A 24499-nucleotide genomic window follows, 5' to 3' on the forward strand; every position below is an offset into this window, starting at 1 on the left:
GGTTGGGTAATTTTGAGCACCCCAGATGGGTGGCCTTATGGTAGTGAAAGCATGTGTCAAGGGGGAGAGATGACTTAGGACAGGAAAGAAGAGTGGGAAGGAGCTATTACTTCCTTTTTCAAACAATTTTCTCCTAAGACTTAGACAGAAATCCACAAAAATGACAGTAATTCTTTTTAAGGACAGTGCTCCACCCACTGAAGTAACCACCATACACTAGGACCCACCTTTTAAAGGTTTCACCATCTTCTGTTATCCCTTAATTACAACCAAACTTCTAATGTGTGAACCCTTAGGTGATGCACTAAAACCCCATACAAGTTATAGCACATTATACATTGTGTCTATATTTATATATCATTTCAAATTAGATGCATTTAAAATGGTAAACACAGTAGAGTAGTTGTCCATTTGAGGCCCTGTAATGGGCAAACTTAAAAAAACTCAGGAAATGAAAAGTTATGAATAAATGTTGGGTTTTTTTCTTTATTTTTGACCATTTGTTTTGTAAATAAGTCAGATCAAGACAAAATTATGCTTAGTGCTATGCAGATATACTTTTTAGAAAAATTTGACCAATTCCTCTTCCTCTTAATCAGACTGTTTAGTATCATGTAAAAATTCAGTGATGCAAGCAGTTTCTAAGGAAGATGGGTCTACTGATTTTTCCCCATAAATATCCTGCAAAATCCAAAGAGTTATCCTGTAGGCCACAAGGCACTTTTTTGTCCCTGAAGTTGATCACCCATGGCAGTGTTGTTTTATTCATCATCTTTTCACATAGGTTACAAGTGAAATGGAAATAGAAACCCTCCACCAGTAAAACCTAGGAAGTGCACGTAAGTGTGGTTATTGGGTTTTCTTATCTAGAATCCCACATGCTAAACAAATGTTCTACCACTGAGATACATATCCTTAGCTCTCTAATATAATTTTTATATATAACATTCTGCTCACCCTTTTCCAGACCTCTCCCAAGTCTTCACTATGTTAGAAAATTCATTTATTTGTCAAGTGTCAATTTTCTATATATCTATTCCTTTTACTTAAGCTTTAAAAAAACAAAACAAAACATTAAAATTCCATGCTTGTTCAGCTTCAGTTTTCCATTCCTGTAAGCCATCAAAATGTTCTCTGGACTGCCTTATCAAATGTGTGCTAGCAAATTTGGAACTTGTCATTTTGCTTCCTTTCTTTCTCTAAGTGATGTAAGATCTAATTACCACCCAGCATGAAGTAGCAGCTGAAGTGAAAAAGGCAGCAAGAGAAGGTCCTGACTTCACTGGGCTGATCAGCTGCCTGCTCCTTTTCTACTTCTCAGCTAAAGGGAGAAGGAACCAGCATCATTAAAGCAACTCACATTTTAAACATCCTTCCCTTTCTGATATGAGGTGGAAAGGGGTTTTGTTCAGTCTTTGAGGAAGCAAGACATTAAATAATACATTTAGTTTGCAATTAGCAGTCTTTGATGCTTCTCTGAATTCAACAGAGTATTTTCATCATTAAAATTATTCCAAGTATTCATCCTATTTTCTTGACATTTAAATAGAGATAAAACAAACATTTCCAGGATTAAAATAAAATCAAGGTAATAATCAGCCCTTTTTAACAAGGTTCAGATTTTTACACAATGTTGAGTGTTCATTTTCCAAATCTCTATAAAAAACACTTCTTAAATTCATGTTTTAAAACATGAGTTTCTATATTGTGGTTGTAGGAGTCTTATTTGTGGAATGAATGAGTTTTGTAATTAGACTCATATATGTCTTGGCAGGGGTGGGGGTGGTTAATAGTCTTGAAAGGACTGTTCAAAGTTTCATTCACCATATTGTCCATGACTAAAAAATAGAAAACGTATTATTTAGTATGTAAAGCAATATGTGCTCTATTATTATTTTAAGTACATGTCATTTTGGCAGCTCTAGAGGGAGACTACCTATATCAAACCTGAAAGTACAATACTACATCCATCCATCCTCATACTCTGGAGATAGAGGCAGGAGAATCCAGTCCAGTGCTAGCACTGACTTCATGAGTACCTGTTCTGAAAATACCCCAAAAGAGAAAACAAACTTAAAAAAATATATATGACCTAGCTTTTGAACTTTAGGAATTTATCCTTGAACACACACACACATACACACGCAGTCATGCAGTCACGCATGAACGCAAGTGTAGGGTCTGAAGGGATGGCTTATGGTTAAAAGAGTTGCCTTTCCAGAGGACCTGAGTTCAGTTCCCAACACCAATGTCTTATGGCTCACAACCAACTGTAACTCCAATTTCAGGGGCTCTGTTGCCTGCCTTCTTTTCCCCTTTGTGGACACCTTCACACACATGACATAATTTCACAGAAACACACACACACACACAAACATAAATAAAACAATAAATTAGAAATCTTTAAGACACAAGTATACATATATATACACACACTTTATGAAATGGCAAAATAGAAAAATGTTATAGTATATCTGAAAACAGATGTATTTCCTTCTTTTTAGAAACTGTTTTGATAAGGAACAGTCTGTAATAGACCTCAGTAAGTGAAAGAAACATATAGTTTGTCTCTGGAAATGTGTGTGTACAAGTTTCTTCTCTCAGTCATCCCATATGAACATATACACATACACACTACCTTGTAGAAAGACATATGAAAGGACATAATTGGTGGTGCACTTAGCTTAGATAAAGTAAGTTTTAGAAGGAGAGATTTTTTTTGTTTTTTACATTTTATTTTGTGTGGGCACAAATAATTTGTGTGTGTATATGTATGTGTGTGAGTATGTCCATGCCATGGCATGCGTGTAGAGTTTAGAAGACTTGGAACAGTTGGTTCTCTCCTACCACCACCGTGTGGGTCCTGGGGATCAAATCCAGGTCATCAGATTGGGTTACAAGAGCCTTTACTTCCTGTCTCTCCCTGATGGCTTTTTAATTTTATTTTGAAAGGCTAGTTTTTTAGGTATACTTTTTTTATGTACCTTAAATTTTTATGTATATGTATTATTTTACATAATTGAAAAGAATTTTTGGGGGGTTTTTTTTGTTGGTTTTTTTTGGGGGGGGGAGCTGAGGATCGAACCCAGGGCCTTGCACTTGCTAGGCAAGCGCTCTACCACTGAGCTAAATCCCCAACCCCTAAAAAGAATTTTTACATGAATAATCAATTCTGGGTTTTTTTTCCTTTTTTAGGACTCTGCACAGGAGAGTGTTATTACTCGAGATATTCATCGTACATTTCCTGCACATGATTACTTCAAAGACACTGGAGGAGACGGACAGGAATCCCTCTACAAGATCTGCAAGGTAGGGCTCTGCCCTCACTTTTTCTAATTTGTTGTTTAGGGACCTCTGGTAAAGTTTGTCATATTCTGTAACTGTTTCCATGTTTGATTTGCACTGTGTTCTCTGCTTATCCATACACCACCAGATGCTTTACACTGAGCCTGGAAGGTGACCTTCTTGCTTCCTGTTCTGAAGGAGGCACAGCACAATCCCAGTTTGGCTCACTCACTAGCAGGAAAAGAACAGAAGGTCCTTTCAGATGATATAATGTGAGAATTGTCTCCATTTTTTGATGATAGGCAAGCGTGAGAACTGGTGTGGGCTGCTTGTTGAGTACTGGCAAGTTCCTACATCTTTTGTGTGGTTTTGACATCTCATTTTGAAACCCTTCATCTTCTTTGTCATTAGTAGACCTGGACAAAAAGCTGCTTCATTGTTGTAGTCAAAGATTCTGTCAGGGAAGAATAGCCAATAACTTAGTGATTTCTTGGGTTAAGTCAGAAATACAGAGTGAAGCACCCTGGACCTACATACTGTTCTCACCTGCCGTTCCCATAGAGATTGTCAGTGAACAGGGCGTGACACACACTGGCATCTGGTGGTGCTGAGAAAAAGCAAATACCAGTTTGATGACAGCGCTCAATGACCAGTTTAGCCTTTCTAATGGGTAGCAGAGAGCCAGTAGCTGTTCTGAAGAATTCACAAACCCATTTCATTTGGTAGTTGCTGTTTTGTTAGCACTCACAGAAATACTTGCCTGCATTACTAACCAAGAATAGTTGTTAAACTTTGTTGTTAAACCTTGGACATTGAATTGACAATGGCGTAGCTCTCAGTGAAATGCTTTTTGCATGTTATGGTTTTCCTCTTTTCCTATTCTTTTCTTTCCTTCCTTCCTTTCTCTTCTCTTCTTCCTCCTTCCTCCACTTCCCTCTTCCCTTCCTTCTATCCCTTTTCTGCTCCTCTGTTTCTCTTTCTCATTTTCCTCCTCTTCTCCTTTTCTCCTCTCTAGCTCTCTGCCTCTCCTGATCTGGCTATTTCAGAATATTATACAGAACAGAGAGAGGGCTGTGGATATGGTTCAGCAGTGTTCTGCCTTTCTAGCACAAACAGGGCTCTGGCCTTGACCTTGAGCACCAAATTTAAACAATAAAGTTAAGTAAGTAAATAAATTAATCCATTTTACATAAGTCTTTCTTTTTGAACCAGAAATATGTAAATTGGGTCTATACTAATCTCTGCAAAATCTAGTTTAAAAAGTTTAAATTTTAAAGTCATCTAGTTTAAAAATTATAAAAAATGTGCCATATTCATTATATACTTATAAGAAGGTAAAAGTAATTATGATAGTTTTTCCTATAAGCTTAAAAATTCTATAAGGAAATTAGCTTTTGGTTCATATAAAAAGTGTAGGAAATTGTATAAAGTTTCTAAGTTGACTTGGAAGAATCTAGCTTGTGACATATGGAGTAGCATTTCCTCCTGGCACTTAGTGTATTTTCAGCCAGTCATTGGCTTTTCCCCTCACTTTTTCTCTGCTTATACTACTTTTTTCATATGACTAAAACATATGGCTCTGTATTCTTTCAGTTCTGGCTTACTATTTGGATCCATTGTAGTAAAAATAGTATTTGCTTCATTATATAATATTAAAAAGATAAATCTCTGAAAAATAGCTGAACACAAAGATATAGGTTCACTGATGAGCACTTGTAACTTTTTGGTATCCTTTGCTTTGTTGTTATGATGTATAATCCAGCTCTGATCCTTTATAAAATAGTCATCAATGAATTTATATACACATTACCTAGTCATCTTAGACTCTTCATGTATTTTGCCACATAAATAGAAAGTGGCAAAGCTCTTTATGAATGAAGAATGTTATAAAATATGGATCTAAGATACTTATTGATGAGTAGTATAAATTGTACTAAATTTTTGAATATATGGAAAATCAAATTCAAGGTATCAAAACTTACTCAGGAATCTAATCTTATTATATATACATAAGATACTTTTATAGTATGTTGTATGATACAGGTTAGCAGAAGTACATTGGGAGAAAATATTGTAGAACCCAAAGTTTGCTAGAATAATACTGCATGGATCATTTAGCTTGTGACTGACCTGTGTTTTTTCCTCGACTTGCTGTTCTTTAGTAGTGTGGGCTTATCAGGAAACCTTAGTTGGTAGTATAATATAAAATAGTTTTGCATAATTATAATATATATATATATTATATAGTACTTGCATAACTAGTATTAGACTAAACAATTGTTTTCAAGCTTATTTCTCCACTTCTCTTGCTCGTTTACAATTAGTTTATTTCTTCTGTGTGTGGGTGTGCTGGAGGGTATGTGTATACATGTGATGGTCAGGAGACCATTCACAGGAGTCAAACATCTTCTTCCATTATGTGACTCCCAGGGCTCAAAGTCAGGTTGTCAGGCTGCTTGGCAGCAGCTGCATTTACCTACTGAGCCTGCTTGCTCACCTTGATTTGCTTTTTGAATCCAGTGGAAGTCACATTCCTTTCTTTGTAATACTCTTATTCCATATCTGTATAAGCTATTCATGTACGCTAAAGGATGGAATTTATTTTGTTTTTTTATTGATAAGATAATATTCAGCAATATGCCTTTAAGTTTTATTTGTGCATATCTTTCATAGAATCAAGTAAGCATTAATGATTCTTTGTTTTTAATAAGTTACTTTTTTGTATAATCTATAATAGAGTTATTACACTACACCTTCTTTTTCTTATCTTACTGAACTTCCCACCACCTCTAATTTAGTGGTAAAATGAAATAGTCTGGTACAAATCCTTGTATTGTTTCTAACTTTAACAGAAAGAATGATTTTGCATACAAGCAACAGAGTTATAGGCCTTTTACAAAGCTACAGTGTTTCCTATAGAGTGACATTATAGTACTTTCACATTTGCATGGTGTTTGTATACATATGACCTCATTTCTTTGTGATGATTTCTTATCAGTGGATATTTTCTTCACGTGTAATATGCTTGGCCTTCAAATTGAGCAGGCATTACTAGTAATCTTTTAATTATTGTAAACTTAGAAACCAACTCCAGGTTCAAGGATATCCTAGTCTGACCTTGTAGTTGAGAAGTTTTCTGTGGCTCTAGTGAACCGAGAACTGGTCTGAATCTTCAGATTACAGGACACTGCTGAACACTTCCTGTCAGCTTTTAATGGGCCTGTCAATTCCAGTTTCACCTCTTTAAATCTTTTTTCAGAGTAGGAAGAAGTTGAAATGGTTCGGAGTGTCATCTGTTGTCATAAATTTGTTTGGAGAGAGTTGTGATGAGAGTTTAATATTGGAACTTAGAGATTTCTACAAATGAAAATGTTTGGTCCCCCCCAACCCCTGCCACCCACTGTCTTTTCCATTCAGTATCATATTTTCAGAATGTCCTTGAGGGGAGACTGACTGTGCTGTTGAACCAGTAGCTATTTTTCAATTACATATGATGTAAATATGTTTTAAGCTGTGATGCAGCTTGGTATAATTTATAATTCTTGGGCATCAAGAATCCTGGGTCTGGTTTTGATTCTCCCATAAAGCAATGGCAGGTCTCAGTCTGGAAAAGAACAGGTTAAAAACTTCAGATAAACTTCTTTCTTGGGTTTCCTCCTTAGTAAAGGTGTGGCCTCCCAAAAGACTCTTTGGCTTCTAATTTGCTGTGATTCTAAATGTTGTTTATATTTTATTCTTTTAAAATATGACAGATAAATGCAAACAGTTAAGCCCTATGTCATTCATTAATGGTCTATATCAATGCTATTAAGCTCTAGTGTGAGTACTTTGCCTGGCTTTCTGTTTGGTGTTTGTATCACCACACGGAGTTTGTATAGATTTACTTTTAGACATACATCTCTTTATTTTTTTTAATTTATTATATTTGTGTTTTAATTTTACACATCAGCCATGGGTTCCCCTGTCCTCCCCCCTCTCGCCCTCACCTTCTCCCCAGCCCCTCCTCTCCATTCCTATCTCCTCCAGGGCCAAGACTCCCCTGGGGACTCATTTAAACCTGGTGGATTCAATACAGGGTCCTGTTTTTTAGGTAGCCTCCCTGGAGTTGTGTAGCAGTCTAGTCATCTTTGTTTTACATCTAGTATCCTTCTATGAGTGAGTACATACCATGTTCGTCCTTCTGAGTCTGGGTACTGCTGGTGGGAATGCAAGCTTGTATAGCCACTTTGGAAATCAATATGGCACTTCCTTAGAAAATTGGGAATCCATCTCCCCCAAGACCCAGCTGTAGCACTCTTGGGCATATACCCAAGAAATGCTCAATCATACCACAAGGGCATTTGCTCAGCTATGTTCATATCAGCATTGTTTGTAATAGTCAGAACCTGGAAACAACCTAAATGCCCTTCAACTAAAGAATGGATAAAGAAAATATGGTACATATACACAATGGAGTACTTACTCAGCCGAGAAAAACAATGACATCATGAAGTTTGCAGGCAAATGGATGGATCTAGAAAAAAATCATCCTGAGTGAGGTAATCCAGACTCAGAAGGACATACATCTCTTTATAGGACCTAAGATCAATCAGTCATAACAATCAGTTAAAACATTACTCACAACAGTATAGATTAAAGTGACTTTGGGCATTCCATTTAATTTGTGCATACTGCTTTTTCTAATGTTTTGATTAGTGCTAGTACTTTCTGAAAAAGAGGCTACTGCTGTGAATCTAATGAGAGAAATTGAATGTATTGCAGAGAGATCAATACTCTTGCTTGTGTGGGTTAATTATTTGGTAATAAAATGTTTTGTGGAAAAACAAATAAATACAACTTCTATTATATTAAGTACTTCACATCAAAACACTATTGGATTTCTTTTAAAGGCTTGAGTATTTAAGGACTTGGTTTTTGTTATAAATAAAACATACAATTTTGAGAAATCAAACAATACCAATTTATGAATGAAATGTGATATTATTAATATTGTCTTCTAGACTTTGTGAAGGTATTTATGGTTGAGAGTGAATTACTTTTCACCAAATTAATGATATTTTTAATAGAATTTTCTAGCTATTTTACTTCTTTTAATTAAATGCTCTTCTTTGGGGGTACCTGAATAAACTTTAATTCAAATGAAAGCATTTATCAAACAGATGATAATCTACTTTGTGTAGTTTCACATCTTAAGATTTTCTTTTATGTTACAGAGTTCATAACAGAAACAAAAGGAGAGAATATTCATTTTTGTATCAGAGGTTTCAGTCCTGGTTCTATTTCTGTGGGCCTGAAGTGAGATAGCATGCATGCTTTGTGGATCACAGCAGATCACTTGCTTTATTGCAGACTGGATGGTGAGAAGACAAGTAGCAAGTACTTAGAGCAAGATGTAGAATGAAAGACATGCTCCTAGTGGTCTAATTTTGTAATGCTGTACATCCTAAGGTTTCCATTTCTACCAGCTGAGAATAAGTATTGAACATGTAGACACTTTAAACCACAGCACCACATTTGTCTGAGAAACCCCTAAGGGTCTCATTCTTGAGATAAACAGATTCAAAGACCTGAGAGCCCTTTGGTTTAGAGGGAGGTGCTCTTGGATCAAAGTATACCCAATAATTAAGAATACATTGTGCAGTTGGGTTCACGGCTTGTGTCCAAGCTAGATTCAACCACATGTCCTCAATAAGCCAATAGTGGCATGCAGATAAAGGAGATTTATTCAATGTGGCTAAATTGGGAAAGGGACAAAGAGATTCAGTAAACCTCCCAAGTCTACCTTGATGGGAGGTGGTCTTGAAGTGAAATTAAAGTTTAAATAGAGTCCCAAGAATGTGAAGGATATGAACATCTAACCAGTCCTTAGGACTATGTGAAATCTCTTTCCATGAGACAAGTACCCCTTCTTTCTCCTAGCCTGAGATTCTTGAGTAAATTCCCATATTGGGAGGGGGGGGGCATTGTTTCCTTAGTCTGATTGAGAGACACAGATATCTTTTTAAAATATCTGCGTTTCTGCCAGGTGAGTTACAACTAGCACCTTGGAGAGTTCAGGAACCCCTTGGAGAACTAAGCAGGCTTTTCAATTCTGTGCAGATCACCTCTCTTCCTCTTGAGTTCTGGTTGAGTTTTTGAGTTAGGATATTATTTCTAAGGTAGATCTGAATATCTTTGAATCCCTGGGGCTACCTGCATTGTTGACACATCTTTAAAAGCACTCTTTTAAGTGTTTTCAGTAGATCTTAAGGGACAGTATTGTCTCAAAGAAAATTAACTTTCTTAGGAAAATAAATTGTTTCAATTCTTCTTAGTTGAGCAACACAAGCACACCAGAAACCAACCTGGGAAACCTTGTGGTTTAGATAGCACTTCTGAACTCTTCTTATTTGACATCTGTTGTTATCCATAGGGAAAACAGAATTTCCTGCATTTCACAAATGATATTCAGAGAAGTTAAGTGAGTCCTAAAATTGTATACCACTACATGGCCCAGAGTAACATTAACTCAGTTTAAAATTCTATAGTACTACTTTGATTATAGATGTTTAATGAAAAATACTTATGAAATAACTGCCACATTTCAGGGACTATTTGTGAAGAGCATGTTATGCATGCCATTCTGATAGTAAGTTAACTAATCCTCAGGAAGGCTGTGTATTGGCCCTTGTCACCCAGACAGGACAGCAGATGTCTAGACTGTTCTAGCTGACTCTTGAACCCATGTTGTTTATATCCAGAATGTTTTCTTAGTTTTGTAGTTATAGTATTAAACAGGTGAATCTTAGCATCAGCATCATAATTAAAGTTGGAAGACTTAAAATAATACTGAAATGCAAAGTAAATACAACCTAGTTGTCTCTGTATGTGCAAATGTGTTACTGGAGGACAGTAAAGACAAGATTGTGTTCACCACTGTACTTAAAGTTGCTCAATCTTCTAGATCAGATAAGGCTTTAGTTATTTTTTGTTGTTGTGGGATAGCCACAGCATCATTACACCCAGGACATGCATAGAAACATCACACCGAAGAATGAGTTTCTCGTCAATTTTTCTAAGCAGAATTTTATAATTCAAACTCATACTTAAAAACATACTTGAATTTCAGCATGCATGTAAGTTTTACCCCTTTTACAAATGATTATTGGAAGTACTTGTGAGGGGTTGGCAGCACAATCTCTTTGGTGCTTAGGGCCTTTAAAGTTTTTAGTAAAAGCCAGTGATATCTCATAACGGTAAGAGAAATATGTAGTACTCACACACTTTGTCCTATATTAGAGCCAATTTTAAGAATGTAGAACCATTATTTTTAATTAAAACCTCCTGATTTATAAAGCGTAATTTCTCTATGATCATCCTATGTCTTCTCATAACACTAGAGAAACCTATATAATAAAATATATAATATAGTAAAATCATATTATAAAATGCACATATAATACAATGCACAAATATTTGGGCTACATAACTCAATGAACTTTTATTAAGTAAGCCTTCCTGTCTAAACACCTTGAGATAAAGAGAGAAATTTACCTTACTCCTTTGGTCAATGCCCCGTAAAGGTAACCAGCACTCTGTTGTGTTTTTCTTTTTTTAATTCATAGATTGTGATACTTATCTATGTTGACTATGATCCATCCATTTTACTTCAGATAGTGCTAGTTTGTTATGCTCATCATTGTTTAATATGCCACAGTATGAATGTACCATTCTATATTATCCATTATATTATTGGTAGACATTTGAGTGACTTTCAGTTTCTAGATATTATGAATAATGTAACTGCATATGCTTGCATCACAAATGCTTTAGTGTGCACACATGCACACATTTATGTTAACTATATACCAGGGAGGGAATGTCTGAATCAAAAAGTTCTAATTTTTTCAGGTTAACTACATACTACTGAACATATTTTCAAAGGTCTTCTATTTAATTTAAAATTTAAGCTATATCTAAAGCTTTCATATCTATCTATCTATCTATCTATCTATCTATCTATCTATCTATCTATCCTTTTTAATCACTGGACAGTTTTAACAACATTTGGAAAATTTCTAAACTTAAATAATTTTGGTGGTTGTATTGTGGTATCTCATTTGGTTTCCAATGTTTCTATAACTAACTGAGGATAAGCATCCTCACACATGCTACTGACCAGTAGTATATCTCTTATCACAACAAAACATTCTTTTATTTGTTTTGACAACTGAGTTTTCTCTTATAATTTTGTAAGTGTTTTTGTGTGGCTTGTTGTTTTGCTGTTTTAATGGTTATCAGCTTTTACATTCAGGGGGACCTAATTTATTATCTTTTATGTTTAATGTTTTTGCCCCTAGTTTATAAGAAATTATAAAATATTATTATTTTAAATTATTATACACACATAATATAATTTGGATTGAAATTACAGGTTATAGTCAATCACTAAAGAATTTGAAATCAAGCTAGGAACTAAAGCAGCTAATCATAGCACAACCACAATCAAGAGCAGGGGGCAATAAATGCATGCAGGCCTACTTGCTTGATTTCCTGCTCTCAGCTAGTTTTTTCCTCTTATACTGCTCCTGAACCCCTTTGTTATTTTTAAGATTGGCTGTCACTATGAAGCTATGGCTGTCCTAGAACTCATTATGTAGACCCAGCTGGCCTCAAACTCACAGGGTTCTGCCTGTCTCTGCCTCCTGAGTTCTGGGATTAAAGGTGTGAGCCACTATACCTGGCTGTAAAGTACTTAAAGTGTGAAAAAAAATTTTTCTGACATGATACTGTGGAAATCTTACGCATTTGCTTTTTACATTAGTGTCATCAGCCAGTTTACTTGTTGTGGTGTAGGTCCAGGTTCATTTCTCTCCATCCATGTTTCTAGGGGATCTAGCATTTTCATAAGTAGGCATCTTTTCCTGACTGACATACTGCATCAAGTTTGAGTCCTATGTATGTGCAACGTGCTTCTGGATCATTGCGGACTGTTGGTCTCTGAATGTGTCTTTGGTGCCAGTGTTTCATGATTACTGTGGTTTTATTTCCTCTACTGGAAAGTTTATTACCTGATAGTTTTAAACCTCTTGTACTCTGCTTCACAGTAGTTTTTGCTACCTTGGACCTTTGTAGTTTCATGTTTTTTAATCAGCTTATCAGGTTTTGAAAACAAACAAACAATATCTTCCAAGATTTTAATTGGGTTCTTGGGACCATGTTGAATCAATAATATATCTGTCTTTGTATGTGTATGCTTTACAAAGAACCAATCATGATTTGATGGCATTTACACATTATATATTTATTAATTATTTCTAGCTTTATCAGCATATGGCCTCTGGTTTTTATTTACTTTTATTTTCTTTAAGTTTAACTTGCATATTAAAAAAAGATTTTTCAGAGATATTTATATCAATGATATTTGTGTCTTTCTTACATCTTGTTAAAAATCTCAAAGCCTACAGATTATTTCTAAATAGTTTGTTTTAGTTAGGATTTTTATTGCTGCAATGAAACACTATGATCAAAGCAACTTGAAGAAAAAAAAGGGTTTATTTGGCTTAGGCTTCCCCAGTTCATCATCAAAGGAAGTCAGAACAGAAACTCAAGCAGGGCAGGAACCAGGAGGCAGAAGCTGATGGAGAGGCCACAGAGGAGTGCTGCTTCCTGTCTTGCTCATCCTGGCTTGTTGAGTTTGCTTTCTTGTAGATACTAGGACCATCAGCCCAGGGTTGTCTCCACCCACAATGTTCTGGGCCCTTCCCTATCATAAGAAAATGCCTTACAGGCAGATTTAAAAAAAATTTTTTTTTATACCAACCACAGTTCCCCTTCCAGTCCCTCTTCCAGCTTTCCTCCCCCCACCTGCATGCCCCAATTCATACTTCCAAAAGGGTAAGGCCTCCCATGGGGAGTCAACAAAGCATGGCATATCAAGTTGAGGCAGGACCAAGCCCCTCCCCTCTGCCTGAAAACTAAGCAAGGCATCCCCACCATAGGTAATGGGCTCCAAAAAGCCATCTCACTCACCAGGGATAGATCCTGATCACACTGCCAGGGGCCCTCAAACAGACCAAGCTACACAACTGTCTCCCATATGTAGAGGGCCTAGTTCGGTTTCATGTAGGCTCCACAGTTGTAGTTGTTGAATTCCCACAAGCTTGGTTTAGTTGTCTCTGTAGATTTCCCCATCATTATCTTGAGCTACCCCTTGCTCATATAATCCCTCTTCCTTGTCTTCAACCAGATTCCTAGAGCTCAGCCTGGTGCTTGGTTGTGGATCTCTGCATCTGCTTGCATCAGTTGCTGGATGAAGTTACAGTCAGATTTTATGGAGCCATTTTCTCAACTGAGGCTCCCTCTTTTCCATTGATTCTGTGTTAAGTTTACATAAAACTAGTCAGCACACTTTTTAAGTGCATCTTTACAAAGCATATTCTAATTTCTTGAGTGAATCTGTTAATTTTTAAAACCACCTATATTCATTTTAAGTATATAACTTGTTGATTGACAAATGTCTACATCTGCACAATCACAATATACCAGTGTCTACATTTCAAGCATTCATATCATTCAAAGAACTCTTTCCTAACCCATGCCTAACCCTATATATCTATTCTCTGCCACTATATATAAGCTTCCTGTATAGAATTTAATATAAATAGACTATTTAGTATATACTGTATTACTTTTGGTTATTTTCATGTAACATGATGCTTTCTCAGATTTGTCCATGTAGCTGAGTTTCAGTAGTGATGGTTTTTTCGTATTTTATTGTAATCATCAATTTTGATACATAATATATGTCAAAGTAATTTAAGCTTCTACTCTGGTAAAATATAATATCTGATAATTTATATTTTTTGTTTATTTTTATTTTATTTTTCCATGTTCCTTCATTCTTTATCATTTTGAATAGACTAGTAGATCATGTGAATAAAAAAGTAATGAAGGGTCTGGATGATGCTATTTTTCTCCAGAGTAAATTTGGCATTTTGTTAGGAATATAGAAGTATATTGGGTTGCTTTGACCTTTTTCTTTTTTTTTTTTCTGAGGATTTCATGCTAGGACTTTGTCATGCTCATCATATACTCTACTACTGAGTTACACTCTAGCCCCTATGGTTTGACTAATTTTAGACTGATGTTTCTTGTATGGAAAATTAGAGTCTTCTAAAATCTCAGCTAAAAATCTGAGTTTACTTCCTGAAACTTTGCTATGCAAATAGTGAGAGACAATGAAATCTTTGTTCTTTCTCAGCATTCTTGCTGTGTGGTTTTCTCAAGAGTTTCCTTTCTACAAGATACATTTATCATTAGTGAAGAAATGTGAGTGATTAATTTTTTATAAATTATTGGTTAATAGTTTCACATTTTCTAAAGGAGAAGAGAATTTGTACTTATCCTCTTGTCTATAGTAGGATAGAGAAGGTACGTACCAGTTTTGCATATTGATATATCTCATGATTATGAGTTTATAATTTTAACACTCTAAATGTTTTTCAGTATCTGTTCTTGAAGAAGTGTCTAATTCTGCTTCATTGCCAGGAACAGTTTTTTAAAATATATTTTATATATCTCTGTTACATATGCACAAATATGTGTGGGTATGTTTGGAAGCCAGAAGAGGGCATTGGATCCTCTTGGAGCTGTAGTTACAGGCATTTGTGAGTTGCCTGACATAGGTGCTAAAAACTTAACTTGGGTCTATTAGAAAAGTAGCAAGAAATAATAACCATCGAGCCATCTCTTTGGCAACAATTTTTAATAACTATTCATCAATTCATTACAGTCTCTCTCTCTCCCTCCCCTGTCCCCACCCCCATTCTTTCATATGTCCTGGTTAGTTTTTTGTCAACACAAGGTAGAAGCAAATGGAAAGAGGAACCTCAAATAAGAAAAATGGCTCCATCAGCATGCTATTGACATCCTGGGATCATTTTCTTGATTGCTAAATGATAGAGGAGGGCCAAGCCTTGCAAGGACAATACTACCCCTGGGATTGTGGTCTTGGATGGTATAAGGAAACAAGCCAAGCAAGCCACGAGGAGCCAGTCTGTAAGAAGACTTCCTTGTGGCCTCTGCTTTAGTTCCTGCCTTGAGGTCCCTGCTCTGAATTCCCCTGATGAAGGGCTGTAAGCTGTAAAGTGAAATAAACCCTTTTCTCTTCAAGTTGCTTCTCGTCGTTGTGTTTATCACAATAATAGAAACCAAACTAGGACAGCATATAAATATAAGAATTATTATAATAGGTTGGAAATCTGTGTGTGTGTCTCTGTGTGAGCACACATATAAAATAGAGAGAAAATATATGTATTTGTGTATATATGTGTGATTTTGAGGGTTAACTTCTTATCAGGCAAAAACTATTTGTTATATCTGTTAATATCACTGCAGAGATATTACAATGTTAATACCACTGTAGACTTTCTTTAAGAGTTAAACTTAGAAGGTGTGAATTTATTTTAAATACAAATTTTCTTTTAAGATCTAACAAGGAAGAGGTCAACTTAGTGAAGCTGGTATCCTGGAAAGAAAATGAATGACTTGCAATGCTCTGAGAGGCCTGAAGACATTTGGATTATTTTTCATGTGCATGGTCTCAGAAGAACTTTTCTTGAAATAGCTTTGTAGTTTCTATGTGGCCTGGTCTTTTACCTTCTTATTGTGATATAGAAAAGGGTAGGCTAATGAGGATGACTTAAGTGGGAGGGAGTAGAAGGAGAATAAAGGTATTTGTTTGGATATAGTCTCTCTTTAGAAGACAATGTTGCTGTTTGATGAAGAAAGTGAGATGTTTTTTATAAAAGAGGATGAGATTAAAGAATGGCTAGCCTGCAAAGACAAAGCACAAAGATTCTTCAAACAAAATAATGATCATGCTTCCTATTGAGTTTATTACTTTTCTCCCAATTGAGAGCTAGTCCTATACCAGGTTGAAATGCCTTAACTGTCCTTGACAGCAAACTGTGAGGGAATTCTTTATGGTATAGAATTATAGGGTTTGTATTCTGCTTACTTCTTGTTTGCAGTTGCCGGTATCTTTGTAACTGAAGCCCCCTCCTTGCTCGGACCTCTTCCGCCCTCCTCCCCTAAGAAGAATGAATCTGATTGCCCTCCTCCTCCTCCTCCTCCTCCTTCTTCCCATCTGCCTGGATCTTAGTAGTCCATCTCTTCTGGAAAACTTGCCCTACCCACTCTACCCACAGTAATGTACATATTAACCCAAAGGTGGCAATCTTATGTGTTACATGAACACTCAAGTTAGTAAAATTATATTATCTTGGGATTTTATTACCATTTTTGCTGTTCCTTTTTTTAAGAAAAAAATTAATTTATTGAATACATTGAGTAAGGGAAGCTGGATAGTCAGTAACTAGAGTACCTCAGCCTATTGTTCCTTTCATATAAAAAGACAAGAAATTGTTCTGTGAAATGATGTTATTATTCTCATGTTTGTCACTGTAGCAACCATGTCGCTATCTACACATCTCCAGTGACATCATTCTGTAAAACTCAAAAAGGCACAGTATAATCCTTGGGTGTGAATGCTTCTTCATGTGGGTTCATGTGTATACAAGTGTACATGTATGTTTGAATATTTGTGTGTGTAGGTGTGTGTACACATTGTGCACATGCATGTAAAGACCATAGGACAACCTCAGGTGTCATCCTCAGGAATGCTATCCACCTCCTTCAAGACAGAGTCTCTCATTGTTAATCTAGATTGTTTGCCTACAAACCCCAGGGATCCTCCTGTGTCTGCCTCCCCTGGGATTACAACCATGCAATACCATGTCTGAGATTTTTAAATGGATTCTAGGTGGTTCATCTCAGATCCTTGTGCTACAAAGGCAAGTACTTTAATTACAGAGCCATCCTCCCAGGTCCACAATAAAATTAATTTAAAAAATTTTCAATGAAGCCAGGTATGGTAGTATATGCCTATAATGCTTTTTCTCGGGAGGCTGAGGTAGAAGGATTGAGTTCAAAGGCAGTCTGTTCTACATAATGAATTCCAATCCAGGCTTGCTAAATGCCATGGCACTTTCTCAAAATACAAAATCTAAAACAAAGCAAAATATTACTCTTTAGCTTTACTGTAAATGATCATTTGAACACAGTCTTTCTCCATTGGGGCCTATCTTTGCACCAAAATGTTATCTATGATATATTCTGTTTCCTGTTTATTCACTCTGAATACTAATCACCTCTTGTTGATAAAGTTAACTTTACATAATTGAGATGATAAAACAGATGGTGCATTTTTTATACTGTGAGAAACCTGTCAATAAGACAGGACTCAATGTTTAAGAAAATACATTAGGGAATGGGAAGGCGGCAAGGGGGTTGGGTAATGCTAGAAGAGACATTAGGCCACAATGTAATAGCACCTGCATGGAAGAGAGGTTAGATGAAATCTCTCAGTTTACTGTGTATTTATAAGGAGAGAAGATCAAAGGGAGACCTCAGCTGAAGTCAACCTCCATCACATTTCCTGCAGTAGCTTTCTAGCATATGAGGTTGCAAAGCACACAAACTCCTAAAAGGGGTTCTTGTTTTTACCTGCTCCTTCCTCTGTGAAGTACTTCATATTCCTAAAGTCTTTGTAGAGCTCTGGAAGGGTTGGTATTCTTCTGTAGTATATATATTTTACAAAGTCATGAGTCTGAGAACAGAAACTAAATACAGTAGAGAATTTCCCATAATCATGTAGCAGTTTACTTTTGTGGGAACGTTTAAAAATGTTAAGGATGTGGGAGACTAGCTTTTTGTTTGTTTGTTTGTTTGTTCTTTACACTTACTGCTTATAAAAGAGTCAGCATAGCTTTAAATTATTGCCAAGGGCTTCCTTTAAAATCTACATAAAAAGAAGCCTACATCTAGGAATTATGCCAGCTATGTTAGATAAGAAAGTTGCTTTGTGAGTGAATGTTTGTGAGTACATCTAGCCTAGTTTAGAGTATTTCATATTAGTGAATCTACTTTTAGAGTTTCTACTCATACTCTTCTTGTTACCAGCATATAAGACAAACTTATCCTTTTAAGCTAACTTTTTTATTACATTTGGTAAATAAAATACTGTGGAATTTGTATATACATATGCATATATACTTATACATGTACATATATTACTTAGTCTCAAACTTACAGGAAAGTTGCACAGTCAGAATTGGTTTTACTAAAGTATTTTGAATGTGATTTGCTAGCATGATACCTCATTGCCCCCAAATCCTGTAAGATGCTTTTCTTATAAGCATGGACATTGTCCCACATGATCATAACCCAGCTCCTAGTCAGTCACAGTGCACTCAGGCATTGAAGCTACTGAGCAGCAGACATCACCCATGTTTCATTGATGGTCAGGTTGGTGGATCAAGTTCAAATCATATGTTTTCTTTAGTCGTCACTGACTTTTGGATTTTATCAGGTCTGGAATACTTTCTCACTGTTTCCTTCACTTTCTTGGTCTTAAAGTTTTTAAGGATTGTAGGCCAGTTGTTTTTTAGATTGCTGAGTTCAGTCTCATCTGATGTACTCTCATGGTTAGATTTGAACTATACATCTTTGACAAGAATTTCATAGAAGAGATTGACTGGACCTGTTCTTCCTCTTAGTTCCTATGCAGTTTCACTTTTCCCAGTTTTGGTTACCTTCACTTTGATTACATAAACAAGTTTTTGTCTACCAGGTCTATCCACTATGCTATTTATTCACATTCCTTTTAGTTATTCCTTATAGTTAATAGATATTTTGTGGAGATATTTTCTGACTATATAAATTCACTGTTTTGAATCAGATTTTTGATATATTAATTCCATTTATTTATTGTCATATCCATGTGTGCTTAAGGATTACTTCTTTCAAAATAATATTTCTGTTAATTATTTGATAATTTCATACATGCATGAAATGTATTTCATCCATATTCACTCTCTACTTCTCTCCCTATCTTCTCCAAGTTCCTCCCTTCTTAACTTTGTATCCCCTTTTTAAAATAACCCACCAGGTCCAAATTATTAGTATCCTTGTTTTATTCATGCTATTATGTATTATGTTCTGTCATTACTGTTACTAATTTTGATGCTCAAATTGTCTCAAATTGACCAGTGGGATACCTTCAAGCTGGCTTCTGTGTCCTTTTGGAAAATTGTCTGTCTTTGTGAACATGGCCTTTTGTTTTTGCTCAAAAATATGTTCTAGGCTTACTTCTTATTTCTTTGCTCAGCTTAATCTTATCCATTTCTACAGAAGACCATTCTTTCAATAAAATGGTAAGAAACTAAGATCTGGATGTGAAGAATAATGACTGTTCTTGGGTGTCTTTGCTTGAAAAAGTGATGAGATATATGTATGTATACATGTGCATGCGTACTTGTAAGCATGCCTTTTGACTTACACTTTTGTGTAAAGTGTAACATTATACAACATAAAATTCAGTACAATTCAGTGGGTTTTAGTGTAATCCCCACTATTCAATTTGGAACAGTTTCATCAGTCCAAACAGAAAGCCTATACGCATTAGAAACCACTTCCTGTTGTCTCTGGTGGTCTTTATACTGTGTCTCTGCCCATGTGCCTCATGTTGTTGTTTGCAATGGTTTGTTTGGCTGGTAGCTTTGATGAACTAATCCCATCAGTCTTCTGTCTGACTCAATCCCTGAAGTCTCTCTTTGGTGGTTGGTTGTAAGGAGAAACGATAAATGGTCTTATTAATAGAAAACTCCAGAGCTAGATATTGGGGTTAAAACCGAAAGGTCAGAAAAGCAGAAAGAAGGCAGCCACGTTCTCACCACTTGGAGATCCTCCCCCAAAGAGACCTATTTCCTGTACACCCACACCTATATGCATTTCTGTTCTGCCATCTCATTTTCTCTCTCAGCCCAGCTACATCACTTCCTCTTTCTGTCCAGCTCTGTCACTTCCTGTCTGTCTGTACAGACCTCCAGATCTTTATCGTTAGTGCTAGGATTAAAGGTATGTACTACCATGCCTGGCTTTGTTTCCATTGTGGCCTTGAACTCACAGAGATTCAGAGGGATCTTTGCCTTTTGAGTGATAGGATTAAAGACATGTGCTACCATTGACTGACTTCTATGTTTACTATAGTTGCTGGCTTTTTCCTGGCATCCTCAGATAAACTTCATTGGGATACACAGATAAAATACCACCACAATTCTCCTTTTTTGTCTAATATAAAATTTTTTTAAAAGGTTATAAGGAAAACTATATGCAATAAGTACAATAAGTATATACAATATATACAGTTAAGAATTACATTAACAATGTCTAGTCCATTAACATTTGACAGATTCAGACAAAAAACTCCATTATATACATAAACAATGTCCAGTCCATTAATATTTGACAAATTCAGACAAACAATTCATTATTTATCATATTTTGGTGATTTCAGTACAGAATTTGTATACAATATACAAAAATCTAATCCAATGTAAAATATTTAAAATAAATAGTTTCTTTTTAAAAGTAGATTCAATAATCTTATATTAATATTCTCTCTTTTTTCTTTTTGGAGTAGATTCAGTAATCTGTCTTTTATCATTTCTATACCTTCCCTTTTTTCAGAGTAGGTTCGATAATCTACCCTTTTATCCTACTATTTCTATATCTCTTTTTTTTTTTCTCTTCAGAGTAGATTCAGTAATCTACCCTTTTAGCCTATCATTTCTATATTTTTCTTAGAGTAGAGTCAATAATCTACCTTTTATCTGTATCCTCTTTCTGCAGGAGCTCTACTTGGACTTTGTCCCCTGGACTGTGGCCAGGCCTGCTGTCCCTGCACATGTAGGCTGTTGGTTTCAGGGTTATTGAAAGGCTGAGGGATGACACTTTACAAGCAACTCAAAAATCCAGTTGCTTTGCTGAAATAATTATTTCCCTTTGCTAACGTTTAGAGTTCTGAAAATGTTGCTTAGACAATTTTCTCCTGCTAGGGAAGAACAAACTTTTGGAGCTCCTTGTTCTTCCTTTCAAAAACCTCCATGGCTCTCTTTGTTTCTGTATCTACCTGTGTGTGTTGCAAAGTTACAGATTCATAGCAATCTTTCAGATTCCATTCCCATCCCAGAGGTTTGATTTTAGTATTCTTTCTTTCCACACCACATTTTCAATCCATCAAAAAATCTTAATTGCTTACCAGCTAATTTCTCACCAGCTTCACTGTTGTTATCCTGGTTTAAATTAACATTATCTCTTCCGTGATCTTTCTGCTTGCAGTAGCTTTTTATTTTACTCAGCATAAAGATAAAAAAACCTTACAGAGGTTTACCAGTAATATTCCATTGTATAAATGAACCACATTTTCTTTATCCATTCTTCTGTTGAAGGACATCTAGATTGTTTCCAGTTTTTGGCTTTTATGAATTGAGCAGCAATGAACATGGTTGAGCAAGTGCCTCTGGTAAGATGAAGTGTCTTTTGAGAATATGCCCATCTTAGTTGCAGTTTCTGTTGCTGTGAAGAGACACCATGACTACTGCAACTCTTAGGAAAAAATTTAGTTGGGCGGTAACATTTACAATTTCAGATGTTCAGTCCATTATCATCATGGTGAGGATTATGGTGCAGGCAAGTAGATGTGATACTGGAGAAATAGCTGACAGTCATACATCTTGAAGGCAACAGAAAGTTGACTGAGACACTGGGTGGTACCCTGAGCATAGTAAACCTCAGAGCCCACCCCCACAGTGACACACTTTCTCCAACAAGGCCGTACCCACTCCAACAAAGCCACACTACCTTATAGTAACACTGCCTATGAGATTATGGGGCCAATTACCTTCAAATTACAACAGTGACCAAAAGTGGTATAGCTGGGGTCCTGAGGCAGATCGATTTCCATCTTCCTGAAGAACCACCACCCTGATTCCATAGTGGTTGTATGGGTTTGCATTTCCACCAGCAGTGGATGAGTATTCCCTCTGCTCCATATCCTTGCCAGCATGAACTGTCATTTATGTTACTGATTTTAGCCATTCTGGTGGGTGTAAGATGAAATCTCAAAGTAGTTTTAATTTCATTTTCTGGATGTTGAACATTCCTTTAAGTGTTTTTCAGCCATTTGAATTTCCTGTTTTGAGAATTATTTGCTTAGATCTATACCCCATTTCTAATTGAGTTATTTTCTTGAATATAGTTTTTTTTTTTTTTTTAGTTCTTTATATATTTTGGATATTATCCCTCTACCAAATGGATAGTTGGGAAATACGTTGCCCATTCTGTAGGCTGTTGCTTTGTCCAAATGATGATGGTGTCCTTTGGCATGCAGAAGCTTCTTAGTGTTTATTTGATTATTATCACTTAGAAGCTTGTTTGTTTTCTTTTCTTTTTCTTTTGGTTTGTTTGGGTTTTTTGTTTTGTTTTGTTTTTTTAAGACATCACCCATCAGGTCTCACCATGTAACAGCTTTGTCTGTCCTGGAACTAGTTCTGTAGATCACACTGGTCTTCAATGCACAGAGATCCCCTTGCCTCTGCCTCCAGAGGGCTGGGATTAAAGGCGTGCACCACCACACCTTGACACCATGTGGAGAATGGATCAGATGGGAGAGGAGATGGGGAGTAACTGAGAGGATGAGTAGAGGGAAGGAATACCATAACCAGAACAGACTAGGGGAAAATGGCAAAAAGGGAAAGATAAAATAAAATATAGTTAGGTAAAACAAAAACAAAAAACAAAAAACAAAAGAAAACAAAAACCTAACATGTCAGAGTTGTACAAAACAAAAAGAAGGAGAAGAGCCCAAGAAAAGGCATGAGAAACAGAGACCCACAATTTGCATGCTTAGGAATTCCATAAAAACACTAAACAGGAAGCCATAATATATACAAAGAGGACCTGGTGCAGACCTGTGCAGGCCCTGTGCGTGCTGCTTCAGTCTCTGTGAGTTCAATGTGCTTTGATCATATTAATTTAGAGGGCTTCATTTTCTTGGTGTCCTCCATCTCTTCTGGCTCTTTCCACCTCCTCTTCTTCAGTATTTTCTGAGCCAGGATTCCCTGAGCCCTAAGGGAAGGGATTTTATGGAGACATCCCATTTAGGGCTGAGTGTTTAAAGGATTCTCACTCTCTACAGTCTCGCAGTGAGTTTCTGTATTTGTTCCCATCTTCTGCAGGAGGAAACTTCTCTGATGATCAGGTTGAGCAAGATACTGATCTATGAGCATAACAGAATGTCATTAGGAGTCATTTTATTGCAAATTCTTTTTTCTTTTTTAGACTTGTAGTGTTTGGTTTTCCCCTAGATCCCTTGCCTATCTAGTCTCAGATTTTTGGCCATGTAAGCAGTGTCAGATATGGGAACCATCTTGTGGAGTGGGCCTTCAGTCAAATCAGATATTGGTTAATCACTCCCACAGACTTGGTGCTACCATTGCTCTATCATATCTTGCCGGTGGGACAGTATTGTAGATCAAAGGGTTTGTGGCTGGATTGATGTTTACTTTTCTTTTTTGGTAGTAGGCAGAGTACTTTCTTGTACCAAAGACACTAGAACATGAGGGTGAAGGCTCTATGTAGGCACCAACTCAACTCCATGTTTAATGAGTTATGTAGGTGTTATCTACAGCAATGTGGCCTTGCTGTCAGATTGTGAAGAGCAACCTATAGTCTTGGCAACAGCCTGTGTTTAGGGATTCCCATGGGACCGCTAGCCAAACTCAATTAGATGTAACCCAATCCAAGACTAGAAGCATCATTTGGTGACAAGAGATGGTCAAGGTATGGGGCTCCAGCTCCCCCATTATTTCTTAGTTTCACTTAGATAGGCTTCATACATGTTTGAAGCTAGAAAAAAAAAATCATTCTGAGTAAGGTAACCAGATCCAGAAAGAGAAATATGGTATATATTCACTTATATGTAGATATTAGCTGTTAAGTCAGTGATAACCTATCTACAATCCATAGAACCACAGAGATTCTGTATAGAATAACGGACTGAGTGGAGGGCACATAGGCAAATAGAATAGATAGATAGTTTTGGATGAATGGTGGTGAAGCTGGAACCATAGGATCAAATGAGGAGAGGGGAAGAGAGGGGGACAGGGAGGGATTTGGGGAAAGACTGCTAAAATTAAAGGCCATTGAGGGATAGTTTGGAAACCTACTACAGTAGAGGCTTTCATTCTTTCTGAGTGACATAGAATGATTTATTTAACCTCTTTGTGCCTCAGTTTTTCCAACAATCAAAAGAAGGTAAGAGTGTACTTCC

The 24499-nt window shown here is 36.3% G+C and overlaps 1 protein-coding gene across 1 annotated transcript in view; it reads left to right on the plus strand.

The window, feature by feature from the left end:
• The window catches only part of Rabgap1l (RAB GTPase activating protein 1 like), a 560245-nt gene that overhangs the window by 305138 nt on the left and 230608 nt on the right, over window positions 1–24499 (plus strand). Inside the window, exon 14 of the mRNA XM_036203001.1 lies at window positions 3196–3309. Coding sequence (XP_036058894.1) covers window positions 3196–3309 — 114 coding nt within the window. The remainder of the gene's footprint in view (window positions 1–3195; window positions 3310–24499) is intronic.

This window comes from Onychomys torridus, chromosome 11 (genome assembly GCF_903995425.1).
Source record: "Onychomys torridus chromosome 11, mOncTor1.1, whole genome shotgun sequence".
Lineage (NCBI taxonomy): Eukaryota > Metazoa > Chordata > Mammalia > Rodentia > Cricetidae > Onychomys > Onychomys torridus.